The 18693-nt window shown below is 50.8% G+C and overlaps 1 protein-coding gene across 1 annotated transcript; it reads left to right on the top strand.

Moving 5' to 3' along the window:
* Nucleotides 1–723: 723 nt before the first annotated feature.
* On the top strand, nucleotides 724–18397 carry BPIFB1 (BPI fold containing family B member 1; the record flags this gene model as incomplete). The annotated part of the gene is made up of 15 exons (XM_080813594.1): nucleotides 724–877; nucleotides 1955–2096; nucleotides 2728–2835; nucleotides 3746–3895; nucleotides 4914–4995; nucleotides 8569–8632; nucleotides 10374–10459; nucleotides 11471–11650; nucleotides 12482–12535; nucleotides 13022–13180; nucleotides 13618–13685; nucleotides 14225–14270; nucleotides 15122–15185; nucleotides 16097–16173; nucleotides 18365–18397. The coding sequence occupies exons 1-15, from the start codon at nucleotides 763–765 to the stop codon at nucleotides 18395–18397; spliced, it is 1428 nt and encodes a 475-aa protein (XP_080669720.1). The 5' UTR covers nucleotides 724–762.
* Between the last annotated feature and the right edge of the window lie 296 nt (nucleotides 18398–18693).

Raw genomic sequence — 18693 nt, 5'->3', positions numbered from 1 at the left:
TCCCTCTGGCTTCCTCTCCTGAGCTCCAAGAAGCCACCTATTCCCTTCTCAGACCCCTTAGGATCAGGCAAACAGCTTTCCTGTCCTTTGGCATCCTACCTGAATACCCATTTCCCCCTGCCTCCAAACATCCTGTCCTGGGCTGACAGCAGCCCCAAAGGCAACATTTCTCCAAGTGCAGTCTGGGGTCTCTGGTTGCAGGAGAGGGAAACCTTGGCAGAAGGGAAGTGTGGGCATAGTTCTAAAGGATGAATAAGAGTCCAGCAGGCAGATAAGGAAGGGGAAAAGCGCCACAGGAAGCAGGAAGAGTTAGGACAAAGGTGCAGACAACAGGACAAAATGGGGTATGTTCTGGGAACTTCAAGCAGTTTGGAACGATCGGAACTTTATAGAGCAAGAGGGAAATAAGCAGGAGGTGAAATTGGCTGAGGTTGGACTATGGAGGGTTTTAAATGCCTGACTCTATGAAGCAGGGCACTGCTTAATTAAGTCCATTTGCCAGATGAGAAAACTGAGGCCTAGAGAGGCTGAGCTGAGGGTCCAAGGCCATACAACTAGCACCTAGCAGCAGACCCAATGGTCGGGCTCCAGAGCCCACACTCTTAACCACTTCACTAAACAACGTCTTCTGGACTTTGTACCCCAAGTCACCAAGTATGGTGAGCCTGCCCTTGACCTCTCTGCCCAGCTAACAGGTTCTTTCATGTGTGCTCACCCCAGGTTCCTTCCCCTGTCACCTGCTGCTCACCGATCCCCACAAAGATGGCCAGCCCAGTCACTGTCACCCTCCTCTGTGGTCTGCTGGCAGCTACATTGGCTGGGGCCACCCTCAACCCCCCTGCAGTTCTTAGCCTCGGCCGAGAAATCATCAAAGAAAGTAAGTCTTGGGGTGCCTCCCTCTCTCTCTCTCGCCTGACCCCCCCCCCAAAAAAGCAAGTCTTGGTCATCCAGGCCTTACCACCGTAAGGCAAGAGGGCAGGTGGAACAGCCCTCCAAAGGAGGGAGGGAGTTCCCCATCATTGGGAGTGTGCAAGGCACAGCTGGGATCCCGGCTCTAGGGTGAGACTCAAGCGGATGAGTTGTAAAGGCTGGGAGTGTCTGTGATCGCAAGAGTCCATGAGTCTAAGATCCTCCCTTCAATTCCATGATTCCACTGGGCTCCATCCTTCTTTATGTCCCTCCAGAGCCTCTGCTGACAGGGCTTAACATTTTGTCCACTGACAAAGGAGGAATATTTACAAGTCCCACCTCCATTATCACGGAGCAGACAAAAGGAGCAACACACAGGGACTCTGGGGCACAGCGGGAGACACACCCTGCCCGCCCCCCCCACCCGCCGCCGTCATTCTGCCAGAGGGTTGAGGGAGCTGGGGTATTTATACACCAGTTCCCATCCATCGTGGGCTGACGGCTGCTTCTGCCACTTCGGGAGTCACCTGCTCTTCACACAAGGCAAATGGGCTCTGGCTGCCAGGGAAAAAGTCCAACAAGGACCAGAACCTGGGACTCCCGGCCTCTTCTCTCTCAGCTCAGCACCTGAGGCTCTGTGGACAGCAGGCCCATGGGATGGGGTGCCAGAAAGTTGTTAGCAAGTATGTTTTGGCAGCCAAACAACCCCCAACAAAGCCTTGGGGGTTTCCTGCCTTCTGGCTCCGGAGAGTTTGCTGCTGGCTGGTGGGAGGGAGGCAGGCCCCTAGGCCCGTATCCTGGTCAATGCTCCCGCAGAGGCTGGCAATGCTCAGAGGGGTGAATGGCCCCACCTATGCCCCCAACTTAGTCCTTATGTGCAAATGACCTATCTAGACCATCATCCTCAAAGCCACATCTCACAGTAGAAGGTAGGAATGGAGCCATCTGTTCCCTGGCCTTATGTCCGGGTCCAGGCAGCCCTGGGTGATGCCCCCTCCCGTCGCGCCCCTCCTGCTGGACCCTGACCTCTGGGATCTGCATCCAGGGCTGACACAGGAGCTGAATGACCACGATGCCATCGCCATCCTCCAGCAGCTGCCCCTGCTCGGCGCCATACGGGAGAAGCCAGCTGGGGGCATCCCCATACTGGGCAATGTGGTGAACTCTATCCTCAAGCACATCATCTGGTAAGTGGAACAGGACCACGCTGGGCTCTAGATCCTCCCCCCACCCACCCCGCGCCCAGGACACACTTGGCTTGATCCCTTGGCCAGTCGAGTTAACAAGAACCATAAGAGAGTGACACAGGCACCTTAGTGGGGTGACCCCAGAGGAAGGTGGCCTGGGGTAGGACAGCGAAGGGCAAAAGTGACACTTCTCGGTGGAAGTGGCAGGTGAGCCAGTGACTCCATGCTCACCAGGAGACAAGAAGTAAATGGCATTCCAGGGAGTGGGACCAGCCTGGCAAAGGCACAGGGTGTGTGACAGTCACTCAGAATGGCTGACGCTCACATCCCAGTGTATGGAACAGAGAGGTCAGTGGGGCTGGTCAGAGAGGGTCTTGCGAGTAGGCCCAAGGCTCTAGGATTCATCTCTTAAGTGGCAGGGATCCATGGAAGCATCTTTAGCAGTGGTGGAGGGGAGGGTTGGGGACAGACTATGCTGGGTAAGAGTCAGTGGATGGGGCTTAGGCCCAGCTGCTGGCTGGACACCCCTGCTGGGCACCAGGGGAGACAGGAAAGAGTTAGGGGGCCAGTTTTCAGATGATATTCAGTTGAGCATGAGGCATGAATCTCATCTGACCCATGTCCCATCCAGGCTGAAGGTCACCTCAGCCAACATCCTGCAACTGCAGGTAGAACCCTCGGATGAGGGTCAGGGGCTGACAGTCAAGATCCCCCTGGACATGGTGGCTGGACTCAACACGTAAGTGTCCCCTCAGTCAGATACGGCAGGCCCAACAGGTTCATTCACGCATTGCCCCTTTCCTCCATGCAGGTATCTGGGAAGAGTCCCAGGCACAGGGAAGAGGAAGTGCAAAGGTCCTGAGGCAAGAGTCCTTTGCCCTGAGATGCTTGCTTTGTCCAAAGAATGGCAAAGAGAATAGAGAGGGGCGCGCACGCGTGTGTGTGTGTGTGTGTTAGAGAGAGAGTCCTCTAGGACCCGGGAAGGGCCCCTGGAGGGCACCAGCCTGCAGTTGGTGCAAGAGGGGTGTGGTGGAGCAGAGGGAGAAAGAGCATCTTTTTTTTTTTTAAAGATTTTATTTATTTATTTGACAGACAGAGATCACAAGTAGGCAGAGAGGCAGGCAGAGAGAGAGGAGGAAGGAGGCTCCCTGCTGAGCAGAGATCCCGATGTGGGGCTCGATCCCAGGACCCTGAGATCATGACCCGAGCTGAAGGCAGAGGCTTTAACCCACTGAGCCACCCACGCACCTGAGAAAGAGCATCTTAAGCAGGCTCCATGCCCAAACATGAAATCAATTCTAAGATCATGACCCGAGCCCAAATCAAGAGTCAGACACTTAACTGATGGAGCCCCCACCCCCAGATGCCCCCAGAGTTCCGTTTTGTACATGTTAAATTTGAGGCACCTGTAAGACATCTGGGTAAAAAGTTGGGTGTAAGTTTGTAAGTTTGGGAACTGTTGACATGGGCAGAGGATTTAAACCAGGACAGGAATTCAAAACCTGAACCTGGTGGGGTGAAACCTAGGGGAGATGAGGAGAAACCATCAGAGGATCTTGAGCGGGGAGGTGAGAGAACCAGAAGACTGAGCTAGACAGCAGGCTTGCTCCGCCCTGGGGCTGAGACAGTGCGGGCATCTCCACTCTCAGACCCCTGGTCAAGACCATCGTGGAGATACACATGGAAACGGAGGCACAAGCCATCATCCACGTGAACACCAGTGAGAGGGGCGATGCCCACCTGGTCATCGATGACTGCTCCAACAGCCAGGGGAGCCTGCGTGTCAGCCTGCTGCAGAAGTGAGTGTGGCCCGCCTCCTGCTGGGTTCCCACCACACCTGGGAAGGAAGCCAGGGGGTGAGGGAGAACAATGAGGCCCAGAGAAAGAAAGGGACTGATCTCTCCTGACTCCTGAGCTGAGGCTCCTTTCAGGGACTCTGATGACAAAGAAAGTTCATGACATCAAGTGCAGAAACAAGGTTGGTGGGATTTCAGGCATTCTGCCTGGAAGTGGGGCAAACATTTCAAGGTGGAAAGGAGTCTCTCAACCCACCTTGGGCAGGCCTGAGTGGAGCCATGGGTAAAGATATGCTTTTGAGTCAAGGAAATCCATCACCTTCATTTACTATTCGTGTGCTGCTGACCAGTGCATCCCTATGACTCAGCTTTGAGGCCCCGGTGAGGCGATGAGATCAGGCTACAGCCGTAAGCACTCAGCACACTGGGCATGGTCCTTCCCTCCACTTCTCCTTATCAGGAGAATGGGGAGACATGCCAATGCCATCATCCCAGTCTCCAGCACACATTTCTAAAGACAACCCCCAGCTTCTACTCCCTGACAACTCTCAGCCACCATCTATACCTGGCTGGGGGTCTGGAACAGGCTGTGTGACCTTGAGCAAGTGCCTTCCTCCCCTGGGCTTTCTGTCTTCCCTTCTGTAAAATACCATCACCTCAAGCTCTCTGATATGAGGAATTTGAGACGCAGGGTGGGAGGTTGGGGGGGGGGGTAGGGAGGGAAAAAATGAAACAAGATGGGACCAGGGAGGGAAACAAACCATAAGAGACTCTTAATCCCAGGAAACAAACAGGGTTGCTGGGGGGGGGGGGGGGGTAAGGGATAGCATGGTTGGGTTATGGACTTTAGGGAGGGTATGGGCTATGGTGAGTGCTGTGAATTGTGTAAGACTGATGATTTACAGACCTGTACCCCTGGGGCAAATAATACATTATATGTTAATTAAAACAAAACAGAACAAAACAAAACAGCATCCTCTCTAACGTGTCCTAATCTCTCTCCCCTTCTTCTCTCCGGAAGGCTCTCCTTCCTGGTCAACCCCTTAGCCGACACCGTCATGGGCCTCCTGGTGCCAGCCCTGCCCAAACTGGTAAAAACTCAGGTGAGTGGACTCAGAGCCTCACTGGCCTGCAAAGATTGCTCCCCCTGTGGGGCTGGGGTGGAACTGCAAGCTGGTGCTCAGGGACCTGTGTCTCCTTGAGTGGGAAACTTGTGGGTCTGACCATTCTTTCAGCGGATCATTGAGGTAGAGGTAATAGAACTGCCAAAAGTCACCCAAGAGACCTTGAACAATGATGTGCTGATAAATTATTAACAGCTGACTCTGGGGAGGGTGAGTGGAAGGAACCCTAATTTGTAACACTTGCTGATTTCTTTGGTGTAAACACGTGCTCCAAGGACAATTTCAAGCTACCTGTGGGATGTCACTGAGCAGAGTTGGTAAGAAACACACAGCAGCACACCATTGTATGGTATTTTCACCACATAAATGCGAATGACATAAATAACCTCAAGAGCAATAGAGAATAGTAAAATACAACAAAATAATTAGGAAATAATGAGTTTTGAGTTCTCATTAGCTTTGCATTTAGTATAACTTATTCAGTTGTAAATTTGTATAATTTAATTTTTTTAAGATTTTTTATTTATTTATTTGACAGAGGTCACAAGCAAGCAGAGAGGCAGGCAGAGAGAGAGAGGAAGAAGCAGGCTCCCTGCTAGCAGAGAGCCTGATGTGGGGCTTGATCCCAGGACCCCAGGATCATGACCCGAGCTGAAGGCAGAGGCTTTAACCCACTGAGCCACCCAGGCGCCCCTGTATAATTTAATTTTTAATAATGTCTGGGTTTAGCCCATAGCTCAGAAATTCCTGAGAATTTAACACTTGGCCCTCACAAAGTGGTACGAGCTGGCTCGTCAGCCTGTGGTCTTCAAGCATCTATCACCCCCAGGCCTGTTGGGTTTATTTTTCTGAGTCAATAAACGCAAGTTCATTTTCTATGTCCCATATATGTCACAGGTGAACTAAAACTGTAACTTTGACCATTGATTTCCACTGTAAATTCCAAGATACATTCACCACAGTGGACCTCCTGGGGTTTGAAACACCTTGTCAGATAGCTAATTTTTTTTATAATAAAACGTTTTTGAATTGAACAGATGATATAATAACTCAAATGACTTTGGGGGGAAAGTGCCCGTAACCCTTCCACCCTAACTTGGCAGCCATTTTCTCTTTGTAGATATACGCCGTCCATCTCGACACACACAGGCATTCTTTTTTTATTTTTTTTTTTAAGAATTATTTATTTATTTATTTGAAAGAGATCACAAATAGGCAGAGAGGCAGGCAGAGGGGGAAGCAGGCTCCCCACCAAGCCCAATGTGGGGCTCGATCCCAGGACCCCAGGACCATGACCTGAGCTGAAGGCAGAAGCCTAACCCACTGAGCCACCCAGGTGCCCCAGGCATTCATATTTTTATTCCTTAAGTTATACCTATGTTCTATGTCACTGTATAATATTCATAATTATTGTAATAGCTGCAACATATGTAATACTTTACTGAACCATTCTAGAGAGACTGTTAAAAGGAACCTGAAAGTGAAGAATTCTGTAAGATTTGTCTTTTCTGACATGAAATATTTTTTTCAGAAATCTTTTTCTATTTAAAGGTGGGAGGTTTTTTTCTCTTTATTTATTTTAGTGAGAGACAGGGAGAAAGTGAGAGCACAGTTGGGAGGGGCAGAGGGACAGGGAGAGAGAGAAACTCAGGCGGATTCCACACTGGACACAGAGCCCAATGAGGGGCTTGATCTCCCAACCCCAAGATCACAACTTGAGTCGAAACCAAGAGTCAATCACTTAACAAGCTGCACCACCCAGGTGCTCCTAAAGGTGGGAGTTTCTTAAAGTAGGCACAGCTGGAAGTTTTTTCCAAGCTTCCAGCAAAATCATATTTTAATTGGCATCATACTTTACTAGCTCAAAAATGTATTTTCCACTAGAAAATAGAGCATAAAAATGCTGTTTGGATAATATCTGTTTTTAAGAATGAAAGTATATGAGTATAATGAATGATATGAGAAAACTGGCATTCCATTAATCACTGTGGTTTCCCACCATGAGTCAGTGGATTTGATACAATGGTCACATGAATATTTTACATGAAATAGAGGGAAAAGGCACACCATGTTTAAATCTGCCAGGAACCCACCTAGAAAATGCCAAAGCCCTTTTCAGTGGAAATAACTGTGTCCCAACCCTAGCTGCACATCAGAACCACCTGGAAAAGCTTTTTAAAATCCTGATGGACTTTTCTATTTAAGGGGGCTAGGCAGGGCTGTAGTATCCCAGAGAATTCTCGCTGGCTTCCTGGAGGGTTCTAATGTGTACTCAGGGTTGAGAGCCCCTGGTGGAAGTGAAGGAAAGGTAACCGTGAGAGATGGTGTCAAGGTTGCCAGCGGTACGTTCCCATGAGGGACGCGCTGGCCCTTGGCAGTGAATGCTGGGGTCTCCAAGCCCAAGTTCTCCATCCTCCCTGGGTTCTGCGTTGGCAAAGCAGCTAGAAGCAGGGAACGGGTTTTTCATAGAAAAAGTTAACTGTGCATAGAAAACTCTCACAGTGCACTGCCCTGGAAAATGGGCTGCCTAGAGCAGATAACAAGACTCTGGGTTTCTTTGTTTTTTAAGATTTATTCATCAATTTGAGAGAGAGAGAGCATGAGCAGGAGGGGGTAAGCGGGAGGGAGAGAATCCCAGTCAGAACCCACACTGAGTGCTGAGCACGACATGGGGCTCGATCTCACAACCCTGAATCATGACAAGAGTTGGATGCTTAACCAACTGAGCCATCCAGGAGCCAGAGAACAAGACTCTTGAGTCCCACAAGCAAGTGAGTCAAAGGTTTAACCTCCACCTTAAGCAAAACAGGTGAGGCCAGGATTCCATGAGGCCAGGGTTTCTTACCTTTCACATTATCGACATTCAGGTCATAGAATTCCTTGCTGTGGGAGGTGTCCTGCACACTGTGGGATGTCTACTGGCATCCCTGGCCTCTAGCCACCAGATGCATAACACCTCCCCCTCCAGCTGTGACTCCAGAAACTTCCAGATATCTCCTAGGCAAAAGAATCAGCCCCCGGCTGAGACTAAAACTGCTAGCAGCTTTAGTGGAAGAAGAGCTCAGTAGACAAAAGGAGGTGTTGGAGCTAGAAACCCACAAGAGGCACAGAGGTTGTTCAGGAGTCTGGCTGGGTCCACCTTGCCCACTCCCGTTCTAGAGTCTGACGTGCAGAAGGAGCTCGATAATGACTAGCTGGCCAAATAAGTGAATGAAGAAATACATTCTCCATTTCCCTCTTATGGAAAACATGGGCTATCATGAACAGGACAAAGAGTCCGATGGGGAGGGCAGCTGGCCAGAAGGGTGCACCCTGGGCATAGGGTAAGGGACAAACCACTGCAAAAGAACCCAGGCAACACCCGGGGCCAGGGGGACTCTGAACGGCAGGGATGGCTGGCGGAGAGACACAACACCAAGTCCTCAATCCCATGGACAGAAGCCTGGCTGGTCACGGGCACGTGGGCTCAGGCTGGGTGGGCCAGGCACGGGTCGCTGTGGGGCCGTGTTCTGGCCCCTCGATCATGGAGCCTCTGCATTTGTGCTGTTGCAGCTGTGCCCCGTGATCAAGGCAGCCTTTGAGGACATGCAAGCGGACCTCCTGCAGCTGGTGAGGGGTAGGTGCTCTGCTCCCTCCCACCTCTTTCCTTTACTGCTGAGCCAGCCTCCACACCCTGACTCTGCCCTGGAGAGGCCTCGCAGGTCAAGCCTGAGCAGCAACTTGGCCCAGCAGCAAGTGCAATGAGCATCTGTGAATCCCTCCCAAAGATGAGCAGATGGGAATTCACCACACCTGTGATTTCACAAGTACCTACTATGTGCAAGTGTCTCTGTGAGTCAGATTTCCCAGTTCAAATCCCAGCTCTGCCTTGATTTGCTGTCACTTTGGGAAGCTCACTCCACCTCCTTATCCTTAGTTTCCTCCTCTGTAAAATGGAGTTTCTACATCCCTACATCACAAGATTGTGATGTGAGGGTTAAAAGTTTACAGGGAGGCTCCCGGCACATACCAGGCGCTCTGCCCACCCAGAAAAGTGCTTGCAAATGGGAGCTGAATGAATGAACGAACAAATGTGTGATGAGACAGCAGTTACTGAGGGCTATTAGAGAAGAGAAAACAAGGGAAGAGGCAAGACATGTGCTGAGGAAGGAGACCATATCTCCCTCCCTGAGAGTAGCAGGGATGGGAGGACTCAGGCTTCTTCCCAACCTCACAATTATGCGGTGCTCAGAGGTCTCTGAGTGGGAATTAGCAGGAAGAAGAAAATGCTACCATCCACTGTTTCGGGATCTGAAGAAGCTCACTCAGAGGGTGACCCGGGCGGAGGGGAAGAAGAGAAAGGAATTGGTACGCAGTGAGCACCCAAAGAGCTCCTACTGGGCTGGGTTCCAGATAACTCCAGGAAGTAGCCATCATCACCCCACTTCAGAGATAAGAAAACTGAGGCTCAGAGAGAGCAAGTCATTTGTCCCGGTTCACAGAGGAAATTAGTGATAGGAGAAGGCTTGACCCCACTTCTGCAAGTTCCAAGTCTGGTGTAATTTAGATATAAGCCAACTTAAATAGGAACCAGTCCTGTTCAACCTATGAGGCAATCACTATTGTATCTACCCCCATTTTAAGATGAAAAAATTGAGGTTCAAAGGTAGGATTGAGTAGCCAAGGCTACTGGGGATGGAACAGAAGTCTGTCTGGCTCCTCTGCTCCTCAGGGGCAGGGCAGATCTCCCCAGGGGAACAGGTGGTCCAAGGATCCACTCCCTGACTGTCCCTGATCCTCTCTCCCCGAAGCCCTCCCCATGCTCCGCCCACCAGCCGGGGCAGGTGAGACACCACTGCCACCTGGTGGCCAGGCAGGCACTCCTCAGGCAAACACAAACTGTCCAGTGCACAGATGGGCGTGCACCAGGGACTCGGTCCTGGTGAGGTGTGCAAATCCCAGTCCCCTGGAGGAGGTAGAGAGTTATAAACAATAGTTCAGTCCTGTTCCAAACCAAGACCTTGGAATCAGACCGACTGGGTTCAAATCCATTCACAATATGACCTTGAGCAAGTCATTTGCTTTTCTGAGCCTGTTCCCCATCTGCAAAATGGGGGTAATAATAGGACCCACCTCCTAAAGTTATTGTGAAGACTGAGGGTAAAGTGTAAGTATAAAGGTTTAGCACAGAACGTGGCACTTGATGGATGCTCAGTAAATGTCATTCTCATCATCATTCTCATTGTCAACATCGTCATTCCTTCTCCTCCTTACCAGCCCCTAGGCAATAATGCAGCTCCAGCCAAAAGCAGCCCCCAAAGCGCCCCATCCAATACTGCCCTCCTCCCTCACAGAACTTTCTTCTTGTCTCTGAGCAGCTCCTGTTTCCCTCGGCTCTGACCGCCTGCAGTTCGACTTTCTGTCTCCTGCCATCAAGGGTAATGTCATCCAGTTCGAGCTGGGGGTGAGTGTCACAGGACCTCAAAAGTAAAGTGTAAACATCACTTCCCTTCTCTGACTGCCAAGGACCAGATACCACGGGTCTGTTTCATGGGAGAAAACACCACTCAGTTAGGACACACAGGCTGATTTAGGAACTCAGGGGGCCAAACCTGTCCCATGTAATCTGTCCCGATGGAGGAAACCAGGAGGTGGAATCCAAGGGCGACACTCAGAGCATCGGCCCCAGTGATCTGGCCTCTGCCTCTGGTTTCCCCAGTCAGAGCCCAGCGTATGCACGGGGGCTCTTGGCCTTCCTCTCAGGCGAGCCCCTGCCAAACCCCAAATATCTGATGACTTTGAAACAAGAGCCCAGGTTCAAGATGCAACCCTGGAGATCACACAGACCTGAATGTCTCTCCCAGCTTCACAACTCCCTGGCTGTGTGACTTTGGGCATGTTCTGTCACTTCCCTGAGCCTCAGTTTCCTCATCTGTAAAATGGAGACAGTACTGGTCACCAAGAGGAAGATGAAGTGAGGCTGCACAGGGCCTGGCAGGCAGGAGGAGCCAGAACTGCCAGTGCTCTGTGAAATGTGGGGCCACACACTCACACTGGGGCTGGGGTCCCTGAGGGACCAGGCGAACCTGGACAGCGGGAGGCCCAGCACAGTTTCCACCGATCCTTTGGGAAACCGCAGCAATCAAACATTTTCACTAATTCTGTTGCAGTTTTGAATTTTCCCTTCAACCAAAGAGTTCATGAGGTATCTGAGAAGTCAAAACCTAAGTGCCAAAGAAGACCTCTAGGTTTTAAAAAATCAGAGATTAACTGAGGGGTGCTGGTGGAGTCGATGTTGCCGGCCACGTGAGATCACTTATCACCACAGGAAGGGCACTGAATTCCAAGCTAAGCTTCCTGTCAGCAAAGGCACAAAGGGAAACAGGCTGAATGGTGTCATTTTCTTCTAGGTCATTCCTGGGTAAGCTCTTGGAGTTCAAGTTCCTAGCCAACTGTCTGCTTTGTGTCTTCTTAGGCCAAGTTGTTGGACTCCAATGGAGACGTGATCAAGCAGTTCAACAAGTCTGCAGTTTCCCTAACGGTGCCCTACCTGGATAGTACCCCCTTCAGCCTCACCGTGAGGCAGGATGTGGTGAACGCTGCTGTAGCTGCCTTGCTCCCTCCAGAGGAACTCGTAGTCCTGTTGGACTATGTGGTCAGTCTCGGCACGAGAGGGCTCCCTCTGCTGCATCATGGGAATGTCCTGAATCAAGGGGGCTCAAGGACGGCCCCAAGCCTCTGAGCAGTAATCCCCTGCCAGGCTCAGCTTAAATCCCTCCAGTATTAGAGAACTCACTCCCTCGTCTAACAGACTCTGCCTCTGACAAAAGCTCTAAAGCTGCAAATTCCACTGTAACATCCAGCACCAGGCCTAGTTCTGTCCTCTGGAACCTGACACACCTGCTTCTTCTACCAAATAACGATCCCATTGAGCCAAAGGGCATTTAGATAGTGAGTAGTCCAAGGATAGCAGTCATGCCCCCACTCTCCACTGTGGGACCCATGGCAGACATCACTAATCAATCAGGATCCTTCTTACTATTGAGCTTAGATGCTCAGAATCCTTATCAACCCAGAACAGCAGACAACCACCACCAGTCAACTGGAGTATGCCACCTCTTCCACAGTGACCAATGGGGAAACTGAGGCCCAGAGGGGAAGGGGTTGGCCCAAAGTTGGTATGATGAGAAAAGGGGAATGGTCACCAGCAACCACATTCACAACTATAGTAAGAATTGGGTCACGTCTCCAATGTCCTTAGGGAGCAGGATGCTGCCCAAGACCCACTACCACCAACAACCCACAATAGAAGTCCAGGCCAGTGAGGACCCCATACCCCGCAGCTGTTGACACAGGGGCTGGTTTCCACCAGTGACATTCATGGTGTCACCACCCTGGGTCCTGGGGATCCAGGAAGTGGGGCTGCTGGAGGTGTGTCTCCCCTCTCCCCTCCAGCTGACCTGCTCTGCCTTCCCCTCATCCTCAGCTTCCTGAGCTGGCCCGCCGGTTGAAGTCCACCATCAAGGTGATCAGTGAACAGGTTGGTCCACTTGCCGTCTGCAGGCTGATGGGTGCTTGCTGTGGTCTGCCCACTGACCTCTGGGGAGTAAAGTACATGTGGGACTGCTCCACATCCTTCCAGCTGTCCTCACCAAGATTTCAGTCTAGCAGGGCAGAGTGACCTGGATCATGTACACAGATGATATTTCTGTTACAAGTGCGGTGACCAAGGATAGATTCTAGGGGTTATGAGGGCATTACTGGAGCACCTAATATAACCCAGGAAATGAGAGAGAGCTTCTCTGAAGAGAAGGGTATTCTAGACGGAGGGAGATACAAAACCAAAGGCCGTGAGATGGGGCCAGCAACAGTCCGCTCCATGATCGGAGAGAAGGACGGTGGCTGGACCAGGAGAGGAAGGAGGGAAGCCAGGAAGGGGGACGGGGCCAGGCCACAGGGGCTACATGGGCCTGTGGGCCATGGTCAGGCCCTTGGGAGGCCTCATGCGGATCTGATGTCCTTCCAGGCTGCGAATCAGCTGGGGCCCACACAGATGGTGAAGATCCTAACTCAGGAGACCCCAGAGCTCCTTCTGGAGGAGGGCAGTGCCAAGGTGGCCCAGCTGATCGTGCTGGAAGTCTTCGCCACCAATGAAGCCCACCGCCCCTTCTTCACGCTGGGCATCGTGAGTTCAACTGTCTGTGGCACAAGCAGCAACCTGGGAGACCCTCCTGCTGGCTGTTCCTGTTCACCCCTCTTGCTTTGCTAACCATTTCCACCACTCTTGTCACCCAGCTCTGGTCCTGTGACTTTATTAGTTAAGCTCTTTGGGCAGTCACTTAACTCACATGCGCAGAAGGAACTGTATTAGCTCATATACCTGAGACGTGCAGACGGTCTAGCTTCAAAAACAGCTGGATCCAGGTGCTCATCTTCACTCTCCTCTTCCCATCTGGCAACTTTGTTTTCCTATGGACTGTGGTCATCCTCAGAGAGATTATCCCCTCGTGGAAGTTCCCCACACTAATAATATCCTATCAGGTTGGCAACATCAGCAGGAAAAGCCTTTCTCCCCTTCCGCTTGACACAACCCCTGAAAGGAATGGGCTTCTCTCCCTGCAGGAAGCCAGCTCAGAAGCCCAGTTTTACACCAAAGGTGACCGACTTATGCTCAACTTTAATGAAATCAGGTAAACGTGTAAATCATTCTCCCAGCCTGTCACCACGGGTTGCTTTAAACACGCAGTGTTTTGAACCTCTGGGGTATGAGCATGGAGTAAATGTATTCTGGACTGTGCAGAAAGGTGGCCTAGCCTGGACTGTCCCATTTTGGGGACCAAATATCAAAGACAGGCAAGGAAAGAAGAGTGGCCTTGCAGCAGCCATGGGACAAGCTGACCCCGGCCATGGGAACAGCATGCCTACCACCATCCCCTCCACCCATCCTGGATGACCGCAAGACACTGGCAGTGAGCGTCAAGCCCCGATGCTGACCCCATGAGCCCAGCCTGGAAGCACAGTGCTCCAGCTGCCTTTTGCTCCTCTGCCCACCTTCTCCCCACATCCCACAGCTTTCCTGCTACCCAAAAGGGAGTTCAGGGGTTGCCAACTGGACCCCGTTGGCACAAATAAAGCCCTACATAATAGGTGCTCCATAAATATTTGTTGAATGAGTGAATGAATGAATGAATGAATGAGAGGCCATTCTCAAGGGCATCTTCTGTTGCAGCTCTGATCGGATCCACCTGATGAACTCAGGCATTGGACTGTTCAACGTGAGTATTAATAGATTGTCCCTGGGGCATGGGGGACAACCCAGGATGGCCCATTTAAAAAAAGAGACACTGACCAAGAATTGCTTGGAACAAGGTCACCCCTGCTGGGCTGGCCAGCCTCCATATTAACAGCCACAAAGTCCAACCTCCTTGCTCCGGTGTTTGCTGAGCACCTGCTATATGCCAGACACAGCTGAGAACACAGGCATACTCACAGATACACAGATACACATTCACTTTTCTGCTGTAACATTGTGATTCCCTAATTAGAAAACAAATGCCTTCTTGCGATCCCGTTTTGCTCACATAGACTCATCTCAGTAATCCTGGACAGCCCCTTCTCTCTGGTCCTCCATTGCTCCAGCTGACTCAGAGCAGATCAGAGGTCTCAGACTGGCTTCATTCTGTCTTCTGTCTTTGTTTTGCTTTTTGGTCCACGTGTTTTTTGTTTTTATTTATTTATTTATTTAATTTTTTTTTTTGCTAACTTTTAAGTGGAGAGGTTCCCACACAAAAATCAGAACTTTGACTTCACTGGAGAAGTCAAAACTCAGGAAACAGGGTAAAATTCCCTCAAGGTAAATTCAGCTAGAACACAGCAGTGGAGCCCCTGAGGGTAGGGGGTATATCCCTCTCATGCTCCCGACCCCCCACCAACACACCCACACACTAGGACGCAGGGCCCAGCTGGATTGGTTCTGCCCCCAGCCTGGCTCGTCCCGGGAACCCTCACAGCTCTGACTGGCAGGAGCCTGGGATTCCAGCATCTCCCCTGGCTGCCCTGGCCATGGGGTGGGGCTTGGGGGACTTGGGATCCTCAGCCAGGGTAACAATGCCCCTCTCTTTCACAGCCTGAACTTCTGAGAAACAGCACCACTGAGATCCTCGTCTCTGTCCTACTGCCAAACGAGAACGGTGCGTCCCTTTGCTATCCATCCCCCAACCCTCAGGGTTTTGAGGTTGGGTGCTTCACTCCTTCTGCCTGCATCTCACTTTCTAACCATCCTCAGAGCCTGCTTCAAATTCCGCCTCCTCCCGGAAGCCTTCTTGGTTGCCCAACTAGAAATGACCTCTCCCATCCCCAACTTTCCAGTTCAGTTCCGTTATGAGTACCAGGAGGCAATGCCCCCGCCTCAAAGGGCTGATGGCCAGAGTGAGACAGGGGTGTAAACAGCTACAGCACACTCGAGGTGCCTCAGGGAGACCTGGGTTCAAGTGCTGATTCCCCTTCTGGCTGGCTACCTGGCCTTGAATAAGTTACCTTATCGTCCTAACTCAGTTTCTCCATCTGTAAAATGGGAAAATAAAAGCACCTTCCTCCGGCACATAACAGAGAGGATGTTTATAAGGGGCTGAAGGGGGAGCCTGGCCCGGGTGGGTCTCAACATGTCTTAACCGTTGCTGGTGTTTGCACTGTTGTTTGTGTAATTGGTGGAGGAAGCCAAGAGAAATGATAGAATTCCTCTAACTAAGCCCCGGGTTGTGGGGGTGGGGAGAATTATTAACCTCTGCCAACTACATTTTTTCACTTCTTTATTTTATTAGAGTAGGAAACCTCAATGTATCGACACACCTCTGTTGAATGCCAGGAGCCCCTGATGGTTCTTTGGCAGAAGTGTGACAAAGCATGTGAAAGGAGCCCTTGGAAGCCGCCAGCAGCTGGTGCTGGAAGCACAGGGCGGGGAGATGAGGCTGGCTGGGTGCTGGGGCCAGAGGGCAGCTGAGCAGAGGCAGGAGGGACAGTGTGCCGGGCCCCGAGTTCCCTCCCAGTGGCTGCTCAATCCTATCCCAAGCCCAGCGGCCTCTGACCACATTTATTATTTCAGGCAAATTAAGATCTGGGATCCCGATATCGATAGTGAAGGCCTGGGGATTCGAGGAAACTTCATCCTTTCTTACCAAGGTGAGTGGGATTAAATGTCCTGCCCCCAGGGAGGGCATAGTTGCTGGGGGAGTCCTGGGCTGGGAGGCAGGGCCTGCACTCCAGTGCTGACCCAGCTGGTCACTCGTGGGGGGCCCTGGACCGGCCCCTTCTTTTCTCTGGGCCTCAGTTCCTCATCTGTAAGCGTAAGAGTGCGAGTGTCCTAGCCTGGGGAGCATTCCCCTCCAGCCCTCTCCACTCTACCTGTTACTCATTCATGCACTGGTTCCTTCATGCAGTAAGGTTTTCCCCATGGTAAGTGCTCAAGAGACACTCGCTGAGCATCGACCCTCCTTGACAGCTGCTAGGGAGGGGGGCCATAGCAGCATCACTCCCAGTCCCCAAATATTAGCGTTAATAATATTCAATAGCCCATCATTGCTTCATGCCACTGAACAGCATCTTGTTTAGTCCTCACACCCATCAATGGGGCGGATCCTGCTGTAATCTCCATTTTACAGATAGGGAAACTAAGACTCAAAAATGGCAAATCGATTTCCAAAGACACACACACAGTAGGTGGCAAAGTTGGGGTTTGCACTCCGCACCAGCCCTTATGACACCTGCTTTGGGCCCCAGCTTCTGCAGGGGCCGAAGACAGCAAAGTGGGCCTGGCTCCGTCAGCCAGCCAGCAGGCATTTCCTAAGCAGCTACTGTGTACCAGGCACCGACCACAACACTGAACAAAACCTCTACCTTCTGGGAGTTTCTAGTCCACTCTAGGTGGGGGAGACATTGAAAGCAGAATTATTTAGAATTAAGAAAACCCACAAGTGATTGCCTACCTATGCTGCCGTGGCCAAGGTGTCCAACCCAAGGCTAGAAGGCGCTTTGGGCCAAAACTTTAACTCGTTTTAGTCCTGTGTCAAAGCTTGAGTCCTTAGTCAAAGCTGTGAATTGGTATCACTGACTTCCTGAGCTTTTTTGTTCAGGAGAAATTCAGAGAGGAAAGGAAGTCTGGAAAATGCCTCCCCCTGCCACAAGGTCAAGGGTAGGAGGCTTTGTTAACTAGTTTCAAAGGCCAGTTGATGTATGACTTACTATCAGTGGCCCACCCTCAAAATCTGTGTCTACCCTTTAGCTGGCTGTGATGGAGGATAGTGAGAACAGGGCTGTGGACAGCACAGAGAGAGGCTGGAGGTCAAGACTCAGGAACTGGAGGACCAGTGCAATCCCAGCTCTGCCTCTCTCTAGCCATGACCTCTGACAGGTCCTCTGTCCTGAGCCCAGCTTCCTCCTCCATAAAACCCAGCAGATGTGCGAATACATCAGTCATACTTGAATGCACTACATTACAATGACCCAGTTATAATATAAGGAGTTTATCTAAAATACATATTATACTTGATTCATGTTGGGTGAGCAGGTTTCCATACAACTAGATGACTAGAGCTTGGTTTCATTCACATATCTCTTATGAAGGGGCATTTGGCTACTTTCCTTTTTTTTTTTTTTTTCCAGTCAGCTTGCATTGTGTAATCCATCATTTGCACTTTGGGTTGGAAAGGTAGCATGTCATTCTTTGGATCCGTTTCTAAGTTTCCTGTTTTGCTCTATTCATTTATTTTGAGCGAGCAGCCCATTGATTTCCTTTTTATAGCTTTGTAATATATGTTTTAAAAGCTAGCTGAAGGAAAGAATAAACGGACAGATATGAGATCAATCAAGTAGAGTCTAGAAAGAGCTAATGGTAGAATCTAGGTGCTTAGTAGACAAGTGGTCCCAGGGAAATTCTTTCCACTCTGCTCTCTGTTTAAAAATTATAATAATAAAATATTGGGGGAAATCTAATAGGTTAAGTTCCTTGCATCACACTTAGGTTCAAAAGAAAAATGAAGAGACAGAGTGTTCTTATTAAAAAGTTAGCTGGCTGGGACCCAGTGAATACAGCTGAATGCAGATCAAAATCTGCATTTTATGAGACTTCTTGGGGAGTTCTGGTGATTACCTAGGCTTGGGGACAACAGTCCTACACAGTCCCATCTTCTGCATGCAGATACTTTGTCTGTACCCAAGATCCCTGCACCGTGTCACTGTTCACACACAGATTCTACTCCTCTGACCCTTCAGGGAATTCTGTGTACATTCAAGGTCATGATCCCCAGTGCCAGTGGCCACCCCATGGAGGACCACCAGCATAAACACTGAATTGACTTTTTTCCTCCAACTCCAGGATTCCCTTGTGATCACTCCAGCCTCCTCTTAGACCCCCGGACTGCTCTCCTCTCTCCCATGAAGACTTGGGTGGTGGCCATCCAGGGTAGGCTGGGTCCCAGAGGGAGTACAGAAGCCAGCTCTGTAGACTCTCTCTCTCTTCTGCAATAAATAAATACCTATTTGTCACTCCTACAGTCTGGAGTGTATCTTTGTCCTCCCTCAGGAGTCATTTTGCCTCTAGCAGGCTTGGGAACTAGACATCCAAGCCACATCTGGGTCATGTTTAGGCACCTCTGAGCCAATCTGGGCCATGCCCAAGCTATGTCTGGGCCATACCCAAGCTAT

The sequence above is a fragment of the Martes martes genome, assembly GCF_963455335.1.
Source record: "Martes martes genome assembly, chromosome: 9".
In the NCBI taxonomy this organism is placed as follows: Eukaryota; Metazoa; Chordata; class Mammalia; order Carnivora; family Mustelidae; genus Martes; species Martes martes.
The sequence above is the reverse complement of the archived record's forward strand: the minus strand, read 5'-3'. Positions and strand labels throughout refer to the sequence as shown.